The 20,596-nt window shown below is 41.7% G+C and overlaps 1 protein-coding gene across 1 annotated transcript; it reads left to right on the top strand.

The window, feature by feature from the left end:
• Positions 1 to 292: 292 nt before the first annotated feature.
• LOC131463514 (cytochrome c oxidase subunit 7C, mitochondrial) lies at positions 293 to 2,661 on the top strand. The gene is made up of 3 exons (XM_058635267.1): positions 293 to 457; positions 2,010 to 2,157; positions 2,565 to 2,661. Exons 1-2 carry the CDS (start codon positions 383 to 385, stop codon positions 2,124 to 2,126), a joined length of 192 nt encoding a protein of 63 aa, XP_058491250.1. The 5' UTR covers positions 293 to 382; the 3' UTR covers positions 2,127 to 2,157; positions 2,565 to 2,661.
• The last annotated feature ends 17,935 nt before the right edge of the window (positions 2,662 to 20,596 follow it).

Here is a 20,596-nt window from a genome sequence, read left to right as displayed (position 1 = left end):
TACTTGTGACTATAGACACTGAAACAAAGCGGACGCCATGTTCAAAGTCACTTAAATTACCTTTCTTCCCTTTCTAATGCTTTGTTTGAACAGAAAACTACACCCACCAGTTTTCTAAATCCAGAAGATGTGTATTTAGTAAGTTAGTCACTCCAAAGCGCTGAAATTATTCTCATTTACTTACTTCAAAGGATAAAATAATGATAATCGATCCAAATGTTCGGTCTGCAGCCGCCTGAGCCGTTTGAACTACAATCCCCACAAACTGTAGTCTCATTTCCGTTCCCCACAATCCTTTGCGCCATCCATCCGTTACAGGAACGAGATAAGGTCGCACGGAACACAATTTAGCCGAGTCTGAGGAGAAAGCAGCCTTTTAACCATGCTGGGACAAGCCGTGAGACGATTCGCGACATCCGCTGTCCGTTCTTCACACTATGCAGAAGGACCAGGGAATGTGAGTTGACGCACTTAAAACGGAATGACTATTTAAAGTGTTGTATTTTCCGAAGCGGCCTTGTCTGTTTCCAGAAGCTAACGTTAGCTAGCGCTGGTTTGGAGGTCATGTTCCGTCATTTACCTTGAACGTTCTCATAATACTCGCACAATTCAACTTCACATTCAACATAACCTAGTCTTCTATGTTCATATATATTTATTATATACACGTAATCAAAATGTCTACGTTAAGGACAGACCGAGGACTGCACCACAGTGTTGATTGAAAACAAGGCAGTTAGCATTAGCATTGTGTCATCGAAGGAAGTGATCCCTTCTTAGTAAATTCAAAAGTAAGCAATTCCACTTTAATTTATCTGATATTTAGGTTAGATTTCTAAGAGACACGCCGCTAGACGCATTTATCAACCTGTAAATAAATGTTACGTTTTTGGTTTCCAGTGCTAACTGCAGGTCACAGTGAACTGCTGTGGACGTTTCAGAGTTATTGGCTGTGACCTCTTCTAGTTTTAAATAATTTTTAAAGTTTATGAGTACAGTTTGACTTAAACGGGATATGTTTTAATGATTTACATTTATTTATTTATTTGAATTAGGACAATTCATATTCATCAACATGTCAGCATAGAGCAACAACGTAAATATGCCGGAGTTAGCACAATTGCTCATTTTCATCCGTTGTCCTAAGGCAGGTTAGTACAGTAGACATTCAACAGGACATGAGACAAAAGAATACATAAATCACAAGACATTACACATAACAAGTAAACCATAGACACAGACCATAGACAAGTTACATGTAGGTTAAGATTAAAACTTTGGGGCCCAAGAGAAAAAAAGAGGAAAAAAAGAAAAAATCATCATCCGAGGGCAGATGTTACTTAGTTTGGAGTTGAGATTCTCTGCTACCGTTTAATGCCGAATGGAACTTTTGTGCACAATTTAAAGCTGCATCTGCACTTTTATATTTCATACGACAACTTTTTATGAATTCAATAAACCCCATCTATGTTTGCAGGTGAAAACACAACTTCAGAAGTTACAGTAGCCCTTAACAGAATTAAATCAAAAAGTAAGACTATAATAATGTCTTCGAGCGAAAATGTAATCTCAGATTTTAGAAACGGATGACCGATTTCTCTGTATTAATTTACTAAATTAGCAGTTCCACCTCATTGTTAGTCCGGGAAATGGGAAACCCAGTTTAGTGCTGCACCTAATGATGATTTTCCCAATCAATTAGTCTGTCGATTATTCAACAGTTCTTTAAATGTATTGGTGTTGATGTAGACTTGGAACTGAATGATTGAAATGTAAAAAAAAAAAAAATCTCTCAGTTTTTTCATTTTTTATTCAGCTGTCATTTCTACCCTGGACTCATCAAATAGTTTTTGTCTGCTTTGTGTTATCTTTATGTGCTACGCAGTCCCCTGTTTTTAATGTGAGAATCAGGTGTTTTCTAGTATGCCGGTTCAGTAAACAAAAGTTGCTTTCTGGTGATTTGAGTTCAAAATGCATTCATTGTCATCACTACCATTGTCTTTTGACAGAACTTGCCCTTCTCTGTGGAGAATAAGTGGCGCTTGCTGGGCATGATGGTCCTGTTCTTTGGCAGTGGCTTCGCAGCTCCCTTCCTTGTTGTCAGACATCAGATCCTAAAGAAGTAGAATGGCCCAGCCCCGTTCTGCTGCTTCCACGGTAATTATGAGTGCTATGTTTATCTAGCGGTATCTGCTTTCATTAATGTGTCAGAATGATTTGGCATTTACTTCAGCCTTGATTTTAAAAGCCCCAGACACCGACAGTCCTTCATTTAGTCTCTTTAGCTTTTCGCACAGTGGCATACCTTAAACAAATTACTTAAATGTCACCGAGTGATGGTAACAAACGTCACATGGGGTTCACAATGCTGCTGTGGTGGTTAGATAAGCGTGGGCGCGAGCAAGTCAGCACAGACACTGATATGTAGCAGGAGGGAGCAGGTCATTGTTGGATTTTGACACATTTATCTTTCCTGGTGTTAACTCAGAAATTGCTTCACTGTCATCAGATATGTGTGAGGTATGTAATCACCTTTTTGCTCTGTTTTCTTGCTCTCTCCATAGGTCATCAGGTGGAGCATTTATCCATCCCAGTTCTGTCTCTGCAGGCGAATGGAAATCTCTTATTTGTCTTTGTAAATAAAGTTTACCCAAATATAAACACATCTGTTCTCATTCCTTGTACACAATGCAGAAATTAAAGCTGAAAAGCAATTTATTTTCTGGACCCAGTCATTCAATATTGATAAATGTACTGGTCTCTTTATTAGGTACAGAGCAGAGGACCAGTGAGTAATTATTGAATTAGTGAATATGTGGGGCACAATAAATTATCAAAATTGCCCCAATTTCAGTTTCTGACCAACAAATGTGTTCACATCTTCAAGAGTTGCATAAAGATGAAAAAAAAAAACTACCTGCTGCTGTTTTTAAAAGGGGGTTTTAGTCAAATTAACTAAATACAACTATAATTTAAACCGTTTCTTGTGTGGAACCAAGTGAAAATTAAAAGTAGCAGTGAGGTGACGAGTATGAAAAGAAGCCAGTCCTCTTCCTCTTTCATCTCTTCTGTTGGGCATTGTTCACCCACTCACGCTCCACTCTTCAGCTCAACTCTCCCAAATAACCTTTTTCAGTTCAATTAACCCTCTGCTTCTGGGTATAATTATCCAAGGACAGAGTATTAAAAAGGGGGGGGGGGGGGCGGCTGCACATTTGTCAAAGCAGGGTAATGTTAAAAAGTTAAGCGCTATTCAGGTCTACCTTATGCCTGAGGTCATTTTTACAAGTCAGATAAGGTTGGTTTTCCGTTTTCCCCGTCCTGTACACCACAGAGGGGTGCTTGGGTAAGAATAGAAGACATCAACATACAGCAGATCAAAGAGGTATTTGAAACGACCTTGTGTAAATCCTTTTCTAACCCCTTGCTCTTATTTCTTATACACACAACTTTTTAAAGATGTCGGGTGCCTTTGTGTTCTCTTCCATTTGTAGAGGTGTTACACTGCATATGTGTTGGGCTTCCCGGATGCAGGAGTATTCAGTTTGTCCAGCTCTGCGCACGGTGGTGATAAACTTATGAGATATTTAATGAGGTCAACAAGCAGGAGCTGATAAATTACGGCCGTGTTGGGTATCGGCTCTTGGAAGGAATTGACCTTTGTTAGTAGCTGAAGGGGAAAGCAACAGAGGAGAGAGAGAGAGAGAGAGAGAGAGAGAGGCTTTTGTGAATAAAATTACAAAGGCAAGAGTATGCTGCATGGCAGCTGCCATCTATCGCCTCTGTGTTTCTTCAGTAACCCTAATGGATAGTCTGTGGGAAAATGACCCGACATCCCACTTGATTTATATTCTTCTACTTATCTTTAATGCTCTCAATCAATAGTTTTAGCTATTTTTCAATAGAATACTATATGTCCATCCTTCTTCTACCACTTTATCCTCAACATGAGGGTCACGGGTGCCAATCCCAGCTGACACAGGGTGACAATTTTGTAAATTATGTTCCCATTCGGGGGGAAATGGATGAGAAAGTAAGGCACATAGGACACCAGTGTGTTTGACGCATGTTAGACTCACTTCTTGAGGCTTCAAAAGGGGTGTTTCGGGCAGATTCTCGTGGGTGACATCACAACTGGCTACCACTTGAGCTTACGATGCAAACACAATGGCATGTGAAGGCCACCGAAGTTCCATACGAGTGAGCTTCCACTTTGAAATGCACACAGCACGCTCTGGCCGCTATTCATAGGCTACAAAAGCAAAACCATTTGCTATTCTACACTTGTATATGTGTTTCTGTCAACAAGCCCTCATAAATGTTATAATTTGCCATTTTTTCTCAGTTTTTGATGATTAACATAATAATAATTATTGTTCAATTAGCACATAGTAACTTATTTGTGTAAGTTATTTATGTAAATGTGCATATTTTAATTCTCTGAAACAATAAATACTGTTTTCCTGTATTTCATATGTAATCTACACTTTATTTTTAAGTAAATGAGTGCACTCCAGTGGAGACACAAAATGCAGATTAGAGTCTCTGACTATTTGTTTGCCAGAAAAATAACAGATTATAACCCATTTCATTCAACCTCTACACACACACACACACACACAGACTAATATAGATGCTCCTCAGCACCTATAGATCAATGTTAACATGCACCGTGAGGTGAAAAAAGCAGCAGGAGACACAATTTCAAGTGCATCATTTCCATACGTTTCTTGTCAAGTGAGTGAGTCTGGGAAATTGTTTCAACACTGCATAACACAGTCGTTGTCATTGTCTTTTTGCTTGTTTGTTTACCAAGACGAATGCTCAGCTCTCACTATTTCAAACACAACATCTCTCCTCTCAGAAGAAGTCATAAAACCATCACGGTGAAAGGATGCCAGGCGGCCCCCGCGTGAGCCGATGCCCTCCAGACTCCGGACACGAGCCGTACTTCATCATGGCTTCTAGAGAAAGGAGATCTAGAGGTCTAGAGGTCATTTAGGAAGCGCTCCTAAAAAGCACTTGGACTCTTATAGGCGAAAAGGCCCCATTTTCCCCATGAAAGCACAGATTCACACGGACACCGGCACTTCTAAGAGGACTGTCACACCGTTCTTCTTTTTAACTATAAATATCAGCTCTATTCTTTGCTATTATGCGCTCTAACTGGAGCTTTTAAGAATCCAAATCTGCTCTTGACAAGTGAGGACCAATTAGACACAATGGTATTTTCCGGTCAAGGACTGCGCTGCGGTGCATTACTTATGAAAAGTGCATGTCACAGGGAAAGGTGTTATCAGTACACTCGCATATTTTTAGACCGCCTTTGCTTGTACGGTGTCTCCACTGCAGGAACGAAGCAGCAGAGGAGAAAGAGAGTGAATATATTACAGGCGGATTATGCCCAAGTCCATGGTCTTGGAGGGGGGGGGGGGGGTTCCCCACAGTTTATGCCTTAATTACAGCCAATATCTGGGCAAGTTCATTATTTGTGATCGTCTCCCCGCATGCTTTACGTTCCCCCGGGTGCACGGACGCTAATTAAAACAAAGTGCAAGTCATTAAAGATCACTTCCGTACCGGCCTTATCACCACGCGGTGATTGTTTAACTGCACGCGGACGCAAAAAAACGAGAAGCTTCCCTGCAAAGTCTTCCACTCTAATAACATCACACCATTTCATGTAAATCACCACATTTGCCATATTCAATAATAATAGACTTTTCTTCTGCACCTCTCACGTGTGGAATCTAATTATAGACTCATTTGCACTTCAGAGGAGGAAGAGGGTGGAGCTGAGCGTGGTGTAACGCATCCACAGCTATCTAATAAAGAATACTATTTGATTTAATGCTTTGCATACGCAGCCAGCCAACATGTGGCGTTTGTAACTGTTGGTTTGGGATGAGTGGACTTATTACGACTGTGACCGATGGTTATATAATCATCTGTGGTCGCTCAGACTAAATGACCTGTCTGGGTGAGTTGGAGGAACTCTAATAAGCAGCTCTGTTATGAGCGGCTCACAAAGCCGCCCAGTCAATGTGATGCATTCAGTGTCGTAAACGAACAAAGTACAAGTACTTCATTACCGTACTTGATTGCGACATTCACGTGTGCTTTTTACTCATCTACACATCCTCTAACTATGTTTTGTTACTTGTACTACTAAATAAAATCAGAAGAAGAAGAAGAGTGACAGGAAATGACACTTATTAGGACTTTTATTTTCTTTGAAGAAAGTGACTTTGACTCGACTTCCTCAGAGCGACACGTTTATCTCTGAGAATGAATAAAAAACTGTATATCTTATTACTATTTTTTATAATGTCCCATATAAGTAAAAATACTTTAGTATGTGACACTATTGAAGTATCAAAAGTAGTAATTTTCTGATATAAAATGTACTTTAGTTTTAGAAGTAAACGTATTTTTAAAAAAAAGTGAAAACTATGGCTCAGTGGTAGGGCGAGTTGTCTTTCACCTGGAAGGTTGTGGATTCAATTCCTGGCTCTGCTATAATATGTGTCCTTGAGCAAGGACACTTAACCCCAAGTGTGTGAATGGGTGAAAACTGTAGTGTGAAGTAGCTCATCAAGACTAGAAAAGCTAGACCATAATACCAACTCTTCTGATTTAATTTGGAGTTGCTATAAGTATAAGTGACAAAGTAAAGTACAGATATATGTATTTTGTGTTTGCCAGAAAATTGAACCCACAACCTTTGTAATACTTTTACTTCTAAAAAGTTCAGTAAATGTCATATACTTTTATCCCTTTCAGGCCCTTCATACAAGACTGGATTGCATTGAATAACAGTGTGGCCACCAATCACAGCAGCATGACGACAGGAAGAGGTGAAAGCGGCGTCGGCTTCCAGCTGCTGAACAGCAGCACAAAAAGAAAAATACCCCGTACACTGCACACTGTCAGTCGATGAAGTTTCAAGGACACGCTGAACTCCCCAAGTTTCCCCCCGCTCGGTGCTTATCCTCTTTTCCCCAACACCTTCTCTGCACACTCACGCCTCAAAGATGCTGACTTGTGGAGAAGTGGGGGAACTGTCAATGTGGGAAGATGAAGTGTAAGCGCACCTCCCACTTCGTCAGAGTACATATATACAGTATGTGGCTCTGCGCTGCGCCTCAGCCCCGGGAACTCCACACAATTAGTCGAGGAGAACCTCCAGGGATTGGCTGATACAGTGGGAGATGAATGCTCACAGGATACAAAGTCGACCTGTGGGTTTGTACCGTGTGAGTGCTTTGCTGTATCTTTTTTTTTGGGGTGTGGGGGGGGGGGGGGGGGGGGGAGACAAGTGCCCCAGACATGGCATAGGAAGGAAGGAAGGAAGGAAGGAAGGAAGTGTGGCAGTGAAATATTAATTAGTGGCAATGTGTGGTCACAAAGTAGGTTTGGGAATGTGGGAACCAATGGTGTCCAGTATAGAGGAAGCAGACACCTTTATTCTCTATACGTCAGGGGAGTCAAATGTACGGCCCGCAGGCCAGAATTGGTCCTCCAGAGGGTCAACTCCAGCCCGCAGGATGAATTTGTACAATGTTTTTTTCAGTTCAAAAAACTTAATATTTAGTTATTTTGCTTCCTTTTTTGGCCTTTATTTCTCCTCATGAGACTTCAGATTGTTCATAATATGTTTGGTAAAAGAAAAAAGACACTTCCTTAAATGTAAAACTAAGGGGAAACTAAGGGGAGCTTGACACGTCCACCTGCAACATGATTGTAGTTTCTTTCTTCACATGGAAACAGAACTTTCAAAGTCTTTGTTACTCGAAGTCCCCCCATAACGACTGTAACTGCTGTAGTACATATTCCAGGCCTGTGTGTGGTGCTGTACTGCTGCCACAGAAAGTGTAATGTATGATTTATGTTTATATAGCGTCTAATATTAGAGGGGTTCAGGCTTGTTTTGTTAAATGTTGTTGGTAAATGTGTGTTTTTGTCGCGTAATTAGAATTGTAAGTTACTGTTGTGTTGCTGCACGTTGCATATATTGTACATATCATAAAAACCTGAGCCTTTTTTCCACTTGGCCATATTTTAATCTTCAAGATTCACACTTTATTATTAACGTTGAAATGCTTTGCTTTAGAGAACACTACATGACCATGTACGTGCTCTCAGCCGCTTTTCAAAGCCCTTCCCCCCCCCCCCCCCCCCCCCCGCTGCCCAGTTGTTAGAACACAAAGAGGTTGTGAAGCCAAAGTAGTGGAAAAACAGTGGTGTGTCACTCCAGGGCTTTTTGCACATTGACTTTGATATAAAAAGAACAGGTGCACAGAACTGGCAGGGACCCGAGCTGCAGTCTGTGTCGTCTCAGCCCGCCGCAGACCCCAGAACAGTCCTCAGTTCAATAATGGAACAGTAGCTACTCACTAACGGAGCGTTAATGGTGGCAAGTTTCAGGCTGAAAAACTTTTTTTCATTTTAAATAATCATGCATTCTTCACTCTACACCTTCCCCACTTTAAGGCACACAGTATGTTAATGTGGCGCTCTCTCTCTCTCTCTCTAAAACGTCATACAATATACATTGCATTTTGAATTCGCTCCATTTCTTCTCAATTAAACGCACACAGTGCTTTTCTTCAGTGTTTTTCTCCTCCTTTCCAGGTCCTTGTGACGACAGCCTCATTATGTTATTTTCCAATTCAGGTCATAACAGTGCACTATTATTTAGATAACAGGAGGCAGAAGGGGCTAATATATGGTTAAGCGAGCTGTTTAGTATTCCAAAAAAAAATGACATCGTTTCTGCCTCTGATTCATCAGAACGAAGCGTCACTTTGACAAGAACGAGTCACCTTGACAGAGACGCTACAAAAGAGAATGTCAGCGGGGCTTTTTTTTCACTCTAATAAACCTCTCAGTTTCTGCAGTGTGATCTGCATCCAGATAGAAAATGAACAGGGAAAGATTTTTTTGTTTTTTTTCCCCCCAGTAATGAAGCATCTCTACAGATGCTTTTATCCGAGGCGGTGCAGCACAGATGGAGTGTGAGTGTAAAGTCAGACAATGTGAGAAGATGAGAGATGGAGGGAGAGGAGAGGAGAGGAGAGGAGAGGGAGATGCAGCTGATCATTTGTTGTTGTTTTCTCTGCCTTGAGTTTGTTTTTTTCTCCTCTTCCACGGACACAGAGGAAATATTTGAACCTCTTCTTTTGCCAAGAAACTGTCTGTTTCTCTCTCTCTCTCTCTCTCTCTCCCTCCCCCTCCCTAGTTGCTCTCACTGTAGAGATTCAACTCATGACATAACACACACTCACACATAAAAGAGCTGCCCAAATATGATTCAAGTACTTCTGCAGGTACACTAAAATATGTACACACAAACTACAACTTGTGTTATATTTAAAGGCTTCATTTCACCGGGAATAATAGTAATTGAGATTAAAAAGACAAGCTTACAACTTTTCAAACATCCAGCATACAATATAAACGTCATCAAATAGGTTTAAAATATACAGAATACAATGAAAAAACAGACTTAAAATGTTCTTAAATGAGCGAAAAAGTGTTGGTACTGAAGTCAGGAGAAAGGGGGAATTTAAAAAATGCTTATTTTCATGCATTTGTCGTCAGCTGTAAACTGAGAATGACTGTATCTGTCATGAGGGAATGGGCTGTCAAGCAATACTATCAGACCTGACTGTAGAGTGTATATAGGGAACGTGGATGAATTCTTCCAGTTGCGAAACAAACTCTCGTGTTGTGAAGCCTAAAGGAATAAGATGAAGATAAAAGACAGAGAATGTGAAATCCCATCAGGCAAATTGTGATTTCTCTGTGTGCAAATACAAATCCTGATTGATTGATCTCATGTGAAGTTGCACACCATACGACAACAATCAGCTTTGTCTGCAGACTCCTCTCTCACACCCAAACCCCGCGACAGAGTGCGAGCACAATCTCACATTCACTGCAGACAGCCGAAGACAAACAGCGGCGAGATATCAATGTGTGTGTACAATACAGAGGAGGAACCTTATCGCTGCAATTGCTCTCCATTGGGAACAAACTGTCCTCGACTCTGAGAGAGTCAGCACTTTTCACTAGTTCTCGCAGGCTCTGTTTACCATAAGTTCTGATGTAGATCTGCAGCGCTCTCTCCCAGGACTGAGATTCAGAGAGGTGGAGAAGCTGTGCAGTGGTGCACTCCTGCTGCTGCTCGGTGGCCTTATAGCTCCCCCATCTGGACATCATCCAATCATCCAACTGTAACACGTAATGAACTGGAGCAGACTTGAAATACTGATCAGGTCCAAAGGCTGCAGCAGCATCAGCAGCTGCTGCATGATGACACATTTTCTGTTATTCTGAAGCCACTTTCGGTTGTGTTTTTTTTTAATTGCCATATATATTCATAACAGTAGTCGCTTAGTAACCCAGGGAAGGTCAAACTTTGACAAAGCCAGAGCGGCACAGTAAGAATCCATGCATAAAAACACTTTGATCTCAATTAGGGTTTTTTGTCAGCGTTGTCAGGATGCAGCGGCGGCTGAACGCGGGAGCCGAGCTCCAACAGAGACAATGAAAGTCCCAAAGGCACAGCTGACTGACTGTGTGTGGAATGAAAGGCTGGTGTCTCACAGAGACACAGAGGCAGGACTGGGACAGAGGGAAGCACGGAGGGCTCTAAACGCTTTTTGTTTTTTGTTTTTTTTCTCTCTCCCGTCCTCTCTGTGGACCGAGCCCTTCCATGGATGTTCTTTGGGTATCACAGATGTTTGGATGAAAGGAACAGGCCCAGTTCAGGTTGGCCTGACTTCAGTTGAACGGCGCCTCTCAAAGCCCTTGGCGAAAAGCACACGATGGCCGTGAACCCACAGCGGCAACAAAAGCTCCTCGAGCTGGACGAACTCAATATTTCAAACCTGGAAAAAGGATCACATGCTTTTTGTTTAGCCAGTTATTTGTTGTACAAATGAGGTCTTTTTCATACGACACTGACGACAGACGAGTATCTCTCATCAGACATTTAAAGGTTCAATTAAAACATCATTTGATTAGGAATGAAAAGTCTGTCTCAAACACAACCTCTTTAAAAAAAAATAAAAAATACACTTCATATGAACCCAAAAGGATTGTGTAAGACGAAAACTAAGCACATTTTCACTCCAATGTTAGTTTAAACTAGTTTTTTGTTAGTTTTATCAACATTAACGCACAGTTCAGTTTCAGTTAGTTATGTTTTGTTTTTTTAAACTCTAGTTTTTGCTTTTATTTCAGTTAACGTAAATGTTTTTAATAACCTTGCCCACAACCAGGTGAATAGAACCAAACTTCAGCACCGTGGCACAAAAAGAACTTTAAGAAAATACTACTTTACGGCATATATTATGTCATAGTTCGCCGTTATCGCTGGCTTAGCAATAAAGCGCTCTCTCTCTCTCTCTCTCCTCTCCTCTGCTAAATAGACACTGCCAAAATGCAGCATCCCTGTATACAAACACACACCAATGGGGATTGAAAACCAGGCTCAACCCTGACAAAGAAAAAAAACGCAGAGGAAGACGCTCCTGCACAGTTACCATTCCAAAATTCATACACAGGCACTGACAGCAGTTTTGCCTCAGCTGCCTGCTTTCTTTCTTTCTTTCTTTCCTTTTTTCTCCCCCTCCCTCCCTCCCTCACTCACTCAGCCCCAGATCCCTCCATCTCCATCACATCTTTCAAAGTTGGGTTTATGAATGGGAATTGATGGCAGGCAGGCAGGCAGGCAGGCACTCTGAATAGAACATGTAGCCCTTCGGCTCCTGGGGGGTTCAAAATTGAAGCAAAACAACGAAGGTGGAAAGGTAAAAAAAATTAGAAAACTACAGCTGGTAAAGGGGTTTGTGAAAGGTAACAAAAAAGTCAGTTTTTTAATCATTTCTGTGAAGAAGCGACATATTTATCAAATCTGACAAAGGCTGTTCTCAGCACGCATCCTATCATATTCTCACACTGACTAAATGTTTTCATCTATATCCTTGAAAAGCTCCCCCTGTGGCTATATCATAATATTTCATTACACACCTCGGTGTCATTTTCACCAGAATAAACGGAACAAAGTATCTCGGCTTTAATTCGATGCAGCTATGGTTCTTTTAGAGTTTGAAATTGAATTTCGCTTTCCTTCAAACGTCTGCTGATGTAATTAAGCCCAGTTTTTAAGTGTCTTTGTTCTGAATGTCTATTGGAAGTTAATTGCATTTTCCGCTGGTGTTGTTCAATAATGGTGTAATGGTGTCGATTTTTTTTCTTACTCTTTGTTCTGTGATGTTTTATTGGCCTCTGGTCAGGGTGTAGCCTGCCTTTCACCCCCCTCAGTGTCCGCTGGAATTCGCACCTGAAAATGGGCGTAAGGTTAATGCAAATTCATTGTGGTAATGAGTCTTTGCCCAAATATTTATGGCCCTAACTGCATGTGTTTGTGTATGAACACGGGGTACAAGTGTGACATCTTAAGTTTACCAGTGTTGTGACATTTGGGGGAGCTATTTTCTGTTGCCACGGCTACTGGAAGTGTTTGACAGCGTGGTCATTTGCTGTAATTTCTCTGCTCTCTTACAAGAGGGAATGTAGGTGACAGCGGGGACAGCGGTCGGTTTCGAAAAAATGTTCAGGAGTTGGCATGTAATGAGGGAGTATTGTACATACTGATATATTTTACTATTATTGGGGATTTCAGGCTCCCCCGTTATTTAAACCATGACTTTTTAGAGGTTGTTCAAGCAGGTTACATTTTGAATCCAAAGGTCCAAGCCCCTTTCTTTGACAAAGTGACGACGAATACTCTTAGATCTTAGATCGCTCTGCATCTGCCTTTTTCTCGGCAGTAGCTTTCCCTAAAAAAACGTCTTTCGTTTGCGCCTGTTGTTGGCACCTTTTCTGCCATAACAGTGCTGCAATTGTCTCGTTGGATATATTGAGCCAGCGCGAGCTAGCGTGAGCCAGCACGAGCCAGAGTGAGCTAGTGCGAGCCAGAGTGAGCTAGCGTGAGCTAGCGTGAGCTAGCGTGAGCTAGCGTGAGCCGGAGTGAGCCAGAGTAAGCTAGCGTGAGCCAGAGTGAGCTAGCGTGAGCCAGAGTGAGCTAGTGTGAGCCAGTGCGAGCCAGCGCAAGCTAGCGTGAACCAGAGTGAGCTAGTGTGAGCCAGCGTGAGCTAGTGTGAGCCAGCGCGAGCCAGCCCAAGCTAGCGTGAGCCAGAGTGAGCTAGCGTGAGCCAGAGTGAGCTAGCGTGAGTCAGAGTGAGCTAGTGTGAGCCAGTGCGAGCCAGCGCAAGCTAGCGTGAACCAGAGTGAGCTAGTGTGAGCCAGAGTGAGCTAGTGTGAGCCAGCGTGAGCTAGTGTGAGCCAGCGTGAGCTAGTGTGAGCCAGCGTGAGCTAGTGTGAGCCAGAGTGAGCTAGTGTGAGCCAGCGTGAGCTAGTGTGAGCCAGCGTGAGCTAGTGTGAGCCAGAGTGAGCTTTGACTTTCTCTTCTAAGCATGTGCGATTAGTGCGCGAAGAGTATGATTGGATGTTGTTTTTAAAGGCCTGTCCATTCCACAGGTGTTCATTTTTGTGACAGTGCATTCATTAATTGGTCACAATCGGGTTGTGAAGAGGATATTAAACAATACAGTAAAAAAAAATGCTCCAGAAAATAATCTCCCACCCTACCTTTAACTTCAGCCCCACGGCCCTGCAATGTATTCATATTCACTGGGGATTGCAGTAACTGTTTTAAATGCTTTGTTTACATATATTGCCTTTAATAGTGAATGGTTAAAGTGTCCTCCCCCAACCACCCACCCACCACTTTTATCAACCTCTCACATGGAGCAGATTTCATTTACATTCATTTAACTGTAACACATAGATGTGGCAGATGAAACCACAAGTACCTCAGTCTTGACCCCGGGGTTATCACATTATGGTAATTGCAGTCTGCAAAAGTGACAGTTTAAATATGTCTTACACACCATAATTAGAAGGACTTGCAACAGAACACTCTGTCCTCTAAAGATCATAAAAGCGCAATCATAAAACCTATATGGATAAAAAAGCTGCCGCACATCCAAGATGAACACCGGAGGTTGAACAACTCTCAAGTTCAGGGAAAGGGTAAATGCAGTGTAGCTATATAGCTCCTCCTCCTCCTCCTCCTCCTCCTCCTCAGTAGTCGTCCTGTGGGTGAAGCAAAGAGAATAAGCAACGCCGCGTTTGAGAAAAATCCTGAAACAAAATCTGCATTATCAGCTGCCAGAGCAAGAAAAGTAAGATGCGGCAGCCTGGGAGCAAAATAGATGAAAGAGCAAGAAGAAGAAGAAGAAGAAGAAGAAGAAGAAGTAGAAGAACCTGCTTTTGATAACGTGAGAAAATAATGAATAAATGTTGGTTTCTCTGTGGATTTACCTTAGGATTCAACTCTATGATCTAAATATTATGAGTAACAACTTGTTCCTCTTCTAAACATGACGACCAGGTGACTGCTCGAGTGAGGGGATGACCACTTGAGGCAGAAATGGAGGGAGTAAGGGAGGAGGAGGAAGAGAAACAGGGAGGGTCATAGAGTCAGGGAGGGGAGGGAGCAGACTGCTCTGTCATCTCCATCCAGACACCATAGGGATTCAGAGTGAGAGACAGTACAGAGAGAGCCGGAGAGACAGATGGCTTTTCTTGACCTTTTGAGTGAACAGCTATATACAGGAACAATCCACTGGGAGCGGTGGCCGTAATATTGTTGGTTTCACTTTTGCTGCAGAGAAGTGCTCTGCCAATAACATGCCGTTTGGAAGATAAGAGAGAAAGGGAGAGAGAGAGAGAGAGGTCGGAGGCCTGGAGTTCAGTATATACATATATATATATATATATATATATATATATATATATATATATATATATATACGTGCTTTGTCGTTGTTATGCAGCTCTGACGATCGTGCGAGAATTCAAAGTTTCAAAGAAACGCTCAGATGTGTTTAGAGTTGTTCCAGCTGGATCAAAACCTTGCTTCCACTGCTTTGGGGGTGAATTTTTTCCCTCCCAGCCAGTCAGTTTCCTGGCTTTTTTCCCTCCCAGAAGTCTCCCACACCGAGATCTTTTTCCACTTTATGGGCCTTCATTAAATTCTAACTAGTGCCGTAACTCTCCTCCTTTGATTCAGACGCTCTGCTCTCTGCACCCTGTGCCACACAGTGCACGTGGGATATACAGGGATATACAGTAGGCCTACAGTGGCATTATGGACCCTTGACTTTTTCACCTGCTCCACAGTAATGCATGATGGACTAGTAACACACTGCAACTCTGATCTACATCGTTCTGGACCTTAAAGTACCACTCCATGCCCTGAACAATTACAGTCGGCTTGACTGTAGTCTGCAGGAGAGAAATCTGGAGATGTATTGGCGTGAGCAGCAGCAGCGGCAGCAGCAGCAGCAGCAGCAGCAGCAGCCTCCCATTTCTGCTGGTGAATTATTCATCTCCAACATTACCGCGAGAATGATTTAGATCCTTATCCGCACGGCTTAATTCACTTTCACCTGTAATTCCTAACAGTCAACTCAGTCGCCGGTGCTTTCAGCAGTGAGCCTGCATACAAGCACGGTGTTAAAGAGAATGTGGCAAGAATGGGGCGACAGTAGCTCGGGGGTAGAGCGAGAGTCGTCTTTCAACTCAAAGGTTGTGGGTTTCATTCCCGGCTCCCTGGGCAAGACACTTGACCCCGCGTTGCTCCTGACAGCAGTGTGCGAACAGTATGAAAGATGGGTGATAGAAAATGAGTGTAAATGGGTGAAAAGGTGTCGTGAAATGAACAAAAATGAGTGATAGAAAATGTTTAAAATGCACATGGTTGCGCTGTATGAACGTGTGAGTGAGTAAAAGCAGCTTTGAGCGGTCGTGAAAACTAGAAAAGTGCGATATAAATACAGACTGTTTAGCATTTATTATACAAGCAGATGTCTGTACTCTTATTTAAGACACTTGTCCTTTGTCTCAGTGATTTTTGTCTTTGTCACAAACACAAAGACACATATACAAGCTGTTAAAAAAAATGCACTCCAAAAAGAGTAATCCTGTGCTTGTATGTTAAAACACAACACTGTGGTTTCTTAAAAATGAATAATAGTGGATAATTAAACATCTGCCGATATAAACAGAACACATACACAGGTAATAATGTGACAAATGAAGATGAGATGAATTAAACAAAACCAGGCAGAGCGTGAGGAAGAAGAAGAACAAACAAAACTACTCAAATTACAATTTTGCTCCGTTTGGGTGCATTTCAGTTATTTAATGTGAGTATCTCGGCTGCTATATTATAACGTACAGTATATACAGAGGCTATGAGAATGTGCAATACAGAGTGTCTTGTATCCTTTTTTTTCAGCTCAACCTAAGCAAAAAAGGCATTTTTTTACCAACTGCATACACACACCTGAGCAAAAAGTACTCAAAATGTTTCAAATCGGATTGAATTTGTGAAATTTGGAAAGAAAAAAGAGAAGAAAAAAAGTCTATGTTTGTGACTTCTGCAAAATGATTGCTACTTTATATTACTTTTAAATAAGCGATACGAAATTAATCATAACTTTGACTCAACAGCACATCAGAAGATGAAAAAAAAAACAATATGCGACCTATAAACACCCCCCGACCCCCCCCCCCCCCCCCCAGGAAGTCCATATCAGGAGTTGTGTTATATTCCCGCGGCAATTCAACATGGGTGCACCTGCGGCTGTGTGAGCACTAAAGGGTTAATATTGAGTTCTATAAAATGTATTACATTTAAATCCATCTGCATTCTTTTTCCCAAGGTTTTTTCTATCCTCAGCGTTGCCAACTTGTTTCCCCATTTCATCTTCATTCCCTTTTTGTCCCACTTTCACTCGGAGATGCACGATGAATGGATGCGGTCTGCTTTAAAGAGTTCATCCACTTCTACCAGAGGCCTCGGCACCTCACCTGCTTGCTCCTAATGCATCATCTCTAATCGTCAGCCCTGCCATGCACATCCTTTTTCGGTACGTGGGGGACTCCAGAATCACTCCTATATCAGCCGTGTACTGAGTGGGGAGCTAATGGGCAACAGCTGAGTGGGCAGAAGGCGGCCTGCTATTAAGGCAGCCAGAGTGGGATCATGTCTTACTGCATGTTCCACTGAATCCAACAGGAGCAGCCCTGAGTTGATTCAGTGGCACCTCATCACACATATACACATTAATAACTGCCACAAATGACTCAAATGACTTATGAGGTTGTGGAAAAAAAGCGCTATCCTCCACGCTGTACAACGCAATCAATATCAGGACAGTGCAAATACATGCCACTTTGTTATTACAAATAATAAATGAACATTGGGGCAACTGGTAATGCAACCGATCTGTCTTCCTGAGGATCGCTAATGGCGCCAAACACTCTGCGTGAACTCACCAGAAGGAGCGTTGGAATCTTTCTGGTCCTCGCCATTAAAATTGAAGTGCAATCAGCGCCGTGATCATCCGCTGCAACTCTCGCAGGCGTCCGTGGAGCGGAACAGCAGTCAGGGCCGGTGCAGACCAAGACGTAAACACTATAAATTCTGCATTGTGACAAATGTGAACTGAGTGAGTCCCCCCTTAGTATGCCTTTAGATTGTTGTGGTGGTTTTTAAACTCATGAACTATTTTTAACCTCTCATAACAGAGAACATAGTTGGGTGGTTACGTACCCATCTTGAGAAATTCAGAATGATCCGTCATCAACTGTAGATAGGAAGCTGCTAACACAGGTGTCCAGGATTAGGGTTAGGATTATGAAGATGGAAGGATGAAACTTGGTCTGTTGGTACAGAGTCTGATACTATATATCCACACCAATTTTCATTCAAATCCGATCAGTTTTGACTACGATACGATTTTTTACAATTTTGCCAATTATAAGAGATGGGGATATCTTGAAAACTGGAAGATGCTAACAATGGGGAAAACGTACAGGATTAGGGTTAGGATTTTGGAGATGGTAGAGGATGGAAAGATGAAACTTGGTCTGTTGGTACGGAGTCTGATACTATATATCCACACCAATTTTCGTTCAAATCCGATGAGTTTTGACTACTATACGATTTTTTACAATTTTGCCAATTATAAGAGATAAGGATATCTTAAAAACTGGAAGGTGCTAACAATGGGGAAAACGTACAGGATTAGGGTTAGGATTATGGAGATGGTAGAGGATGGAAGGATGAAACTTGGTCTGTTGGTACGGAATCTGATACTATATATCCACACCAATTTTCGTTCAAATTCGATGAGTTTTGACTACTATACGATTTTTTTATAATTGTGCCAATTATAAGAGATAAGGATATCTTGAAAACTGGAAGATGCTAACAATGGGGAAAACATACAGGATTAGGGTTAGGATTATGGAGATGGTAGAGGTCTGTTGGTACGGAGTCTGATACTATATATCCACACCAACTTTCGTTTAAATCCGATGAGTTTTGACATAGATATGATTATTTTTAGAGTTTGGCCATTATAATAGATACGGATTTCTTGAAAACTGTAGACAGGAGGCTGCTAACAGTGGGTCAAATGTACAGGATTGTAGGGTTATGGAGATGATATACGGGCAGGGTGAAACTCTGTTGGTAGAGTGTCTGATACGATATACAGTCACCAAATTTCGTTCAAATCTGTTTCCTTGTTCATGAAAGTCCACGTCTGTGCTCCATTCCCTGCCTGCACTCATTAAATATCCTCCCATCAGGACACGGGTATAGTCATGGACACTGGGTTGAGCTGTCTGTGGTGTGGAATACCTGAGACACACACACACTTACTCATCCCTAATGAAACACATGAGTTATGGCTGTAACTGACCAGCGTTTCACATAAGGTGACATTAGCAAGAGCCACAATAAAGCTGTACCTCAAATCCACAGAGACAAGGGAAGGCACTGTGCGTGTGTTTGTGTACTTGTGTGTGTGTGTGTGTGTGTATAGACCTCTAAAGTGGGCTTCCTTCCTCCCACGATTCAGTGGCTCGGTAAAGCCCAGACGCTGTAAACAGGATTTATGTCATTTAATTACGCTTTTGTACAATTACCTTTATTTACAGCTGCGTGAAGCAGGCAGTGGGGGGAACTGGTGCCAAACACAGAGGCCGTAATTTCTGTCCTTCTCATTGTTCCCGTGATATGAGAACAATGCTCTTGAGTGTGTCGGCCACATGTTTCTGTTTGGTTGGAGGAGCCGGGCATCAATTCTTTTTTTTACAGCAAATCAATTTGTCGTGCGTAGGAAGGTTAATTATTGTCAGATTGTAACACAGACTCAGATTATGTAATCGCCTTAGCGTTGGGATATATATAAATATCCACGTGTAACAACATCCATATGTTCCATTTGCACCGCTCTGTTCCCTCACTTGTGAACAAAAATATAAGTCTGTCATGATTATGGACTGGATTTTGTGTTTTCCTGAGTATTTTTTTTTTAACTTCAGCTTTGAGGTTACAGTGTCACCTAGTGGCCAGTCTATTTTACATCACATTTTTACAGTACACACAGTGACCAGCGCACAAAATAAGAGGTTTAAGATGTCATCATAGCCATGAAATATGAATCTAAAATAAGAAAGAAAAACACAAAAATATGCAATAAGATGAAATATCTACAGCCCAAGGTCATTCATCATCATTCAGTGCAGACCTTCAAGGTCTGTAAATAGTACAAAATAAATCCTCAAAGCCATCATTTCCACCACTTTTTTAAGACTAGAGTAAAATGAATAAATTTGACAAATGTTACAGGTGTGACTAATCTCGTTAACGAGCTCATGTGAGTCTCATTAGACGAGCATGCCTCGTTTGTTTGATTACTTACACCTGTGATTGTCCTCGTTGGTGACCTTTCTGTGCAAGGGAACATTAGGTTTCGTATATTTATCTCTAGTTTTCCACATTTTCTTGTTTTTTTTTTGTTTTCTTCCTCAGTCTCATTCAGATGAAACACCTCTTGTTTTGTAGTTGCAGTATCTGACCAGGAGAGGGAGCTTTACCCACACTTTTCCTCATGGCACCATCCACTCTCTCACACTGTCAGAGTCCCTGAACTCAAGCATGAAATCATTTATGATACAATGAAATCAGTCAGTAATTTAAAGTTGTATATGCCTCCCAAAAAAAGTTTCTTTTTATTCTTTTTTACAAATGCCTTGACATAATGACTAACTAAGGCTTGCTTTTATTTGTTTGTGCATAATGGCCTTTTTTCATCAACAGGCCATGAACTGAAAATTATGCTCAGAAACACAACACAGGGCCCCCGAGGCACCGGGGGGGCCTGAATGCAGTGCCTGGTCCTCATGAAGAGGCCTGGAGACGTTCCTGCAGGAAGGAAGGAAGAAAAGAAAGAAAGGCAAAAAGATAGACAAATTATGTAGTCAAGCAAATTAGTAATAAATACAATTACACTAAAGTTATACACTTAATCACTTAAAACACAAAACCTCATTCACACACCACACACACTTCTGTATCTCTGACTGTCTGCACATCATTCATTGCTCTGTAGAATTTCAAATCAAATGTTTAGCCTTGTCTTAACCATTCTCTGCAATA

Source organism: Solea solea, chromosome 8 (assembly GCF_958295425.1).
Source record: "Solea solea chromosome 8, fSolSol10.1, whole genome shotgun sequence".
NCBI classification, from domain to species: Eukaryota; Metazoa; Chordata; class Actinopteri; order Pleuronectiformes; family Soleidae; genus Solea; species Solea solea.
This window is presented reverse-complemented; position numbering and strand designations above follow the sequence as displayed.

Excerpts from the sequence above, each read along its gene's own strand:
- LOC131463514 (XM_058635267.1), top strand. The coding sequence starts at position 383 with ATGCTGGGACAAGCCGTGAGACGATTCGCGACATCCGCTGTCCGTTCT. Across the intron at positions 458-2,009 it reads ATGCAGAAGGACCAGGGAAT|AACTTGCCCTTCTCTGTGGA; the intron begins GTGAGTTGACGC and ends GTCTTTTGACAG.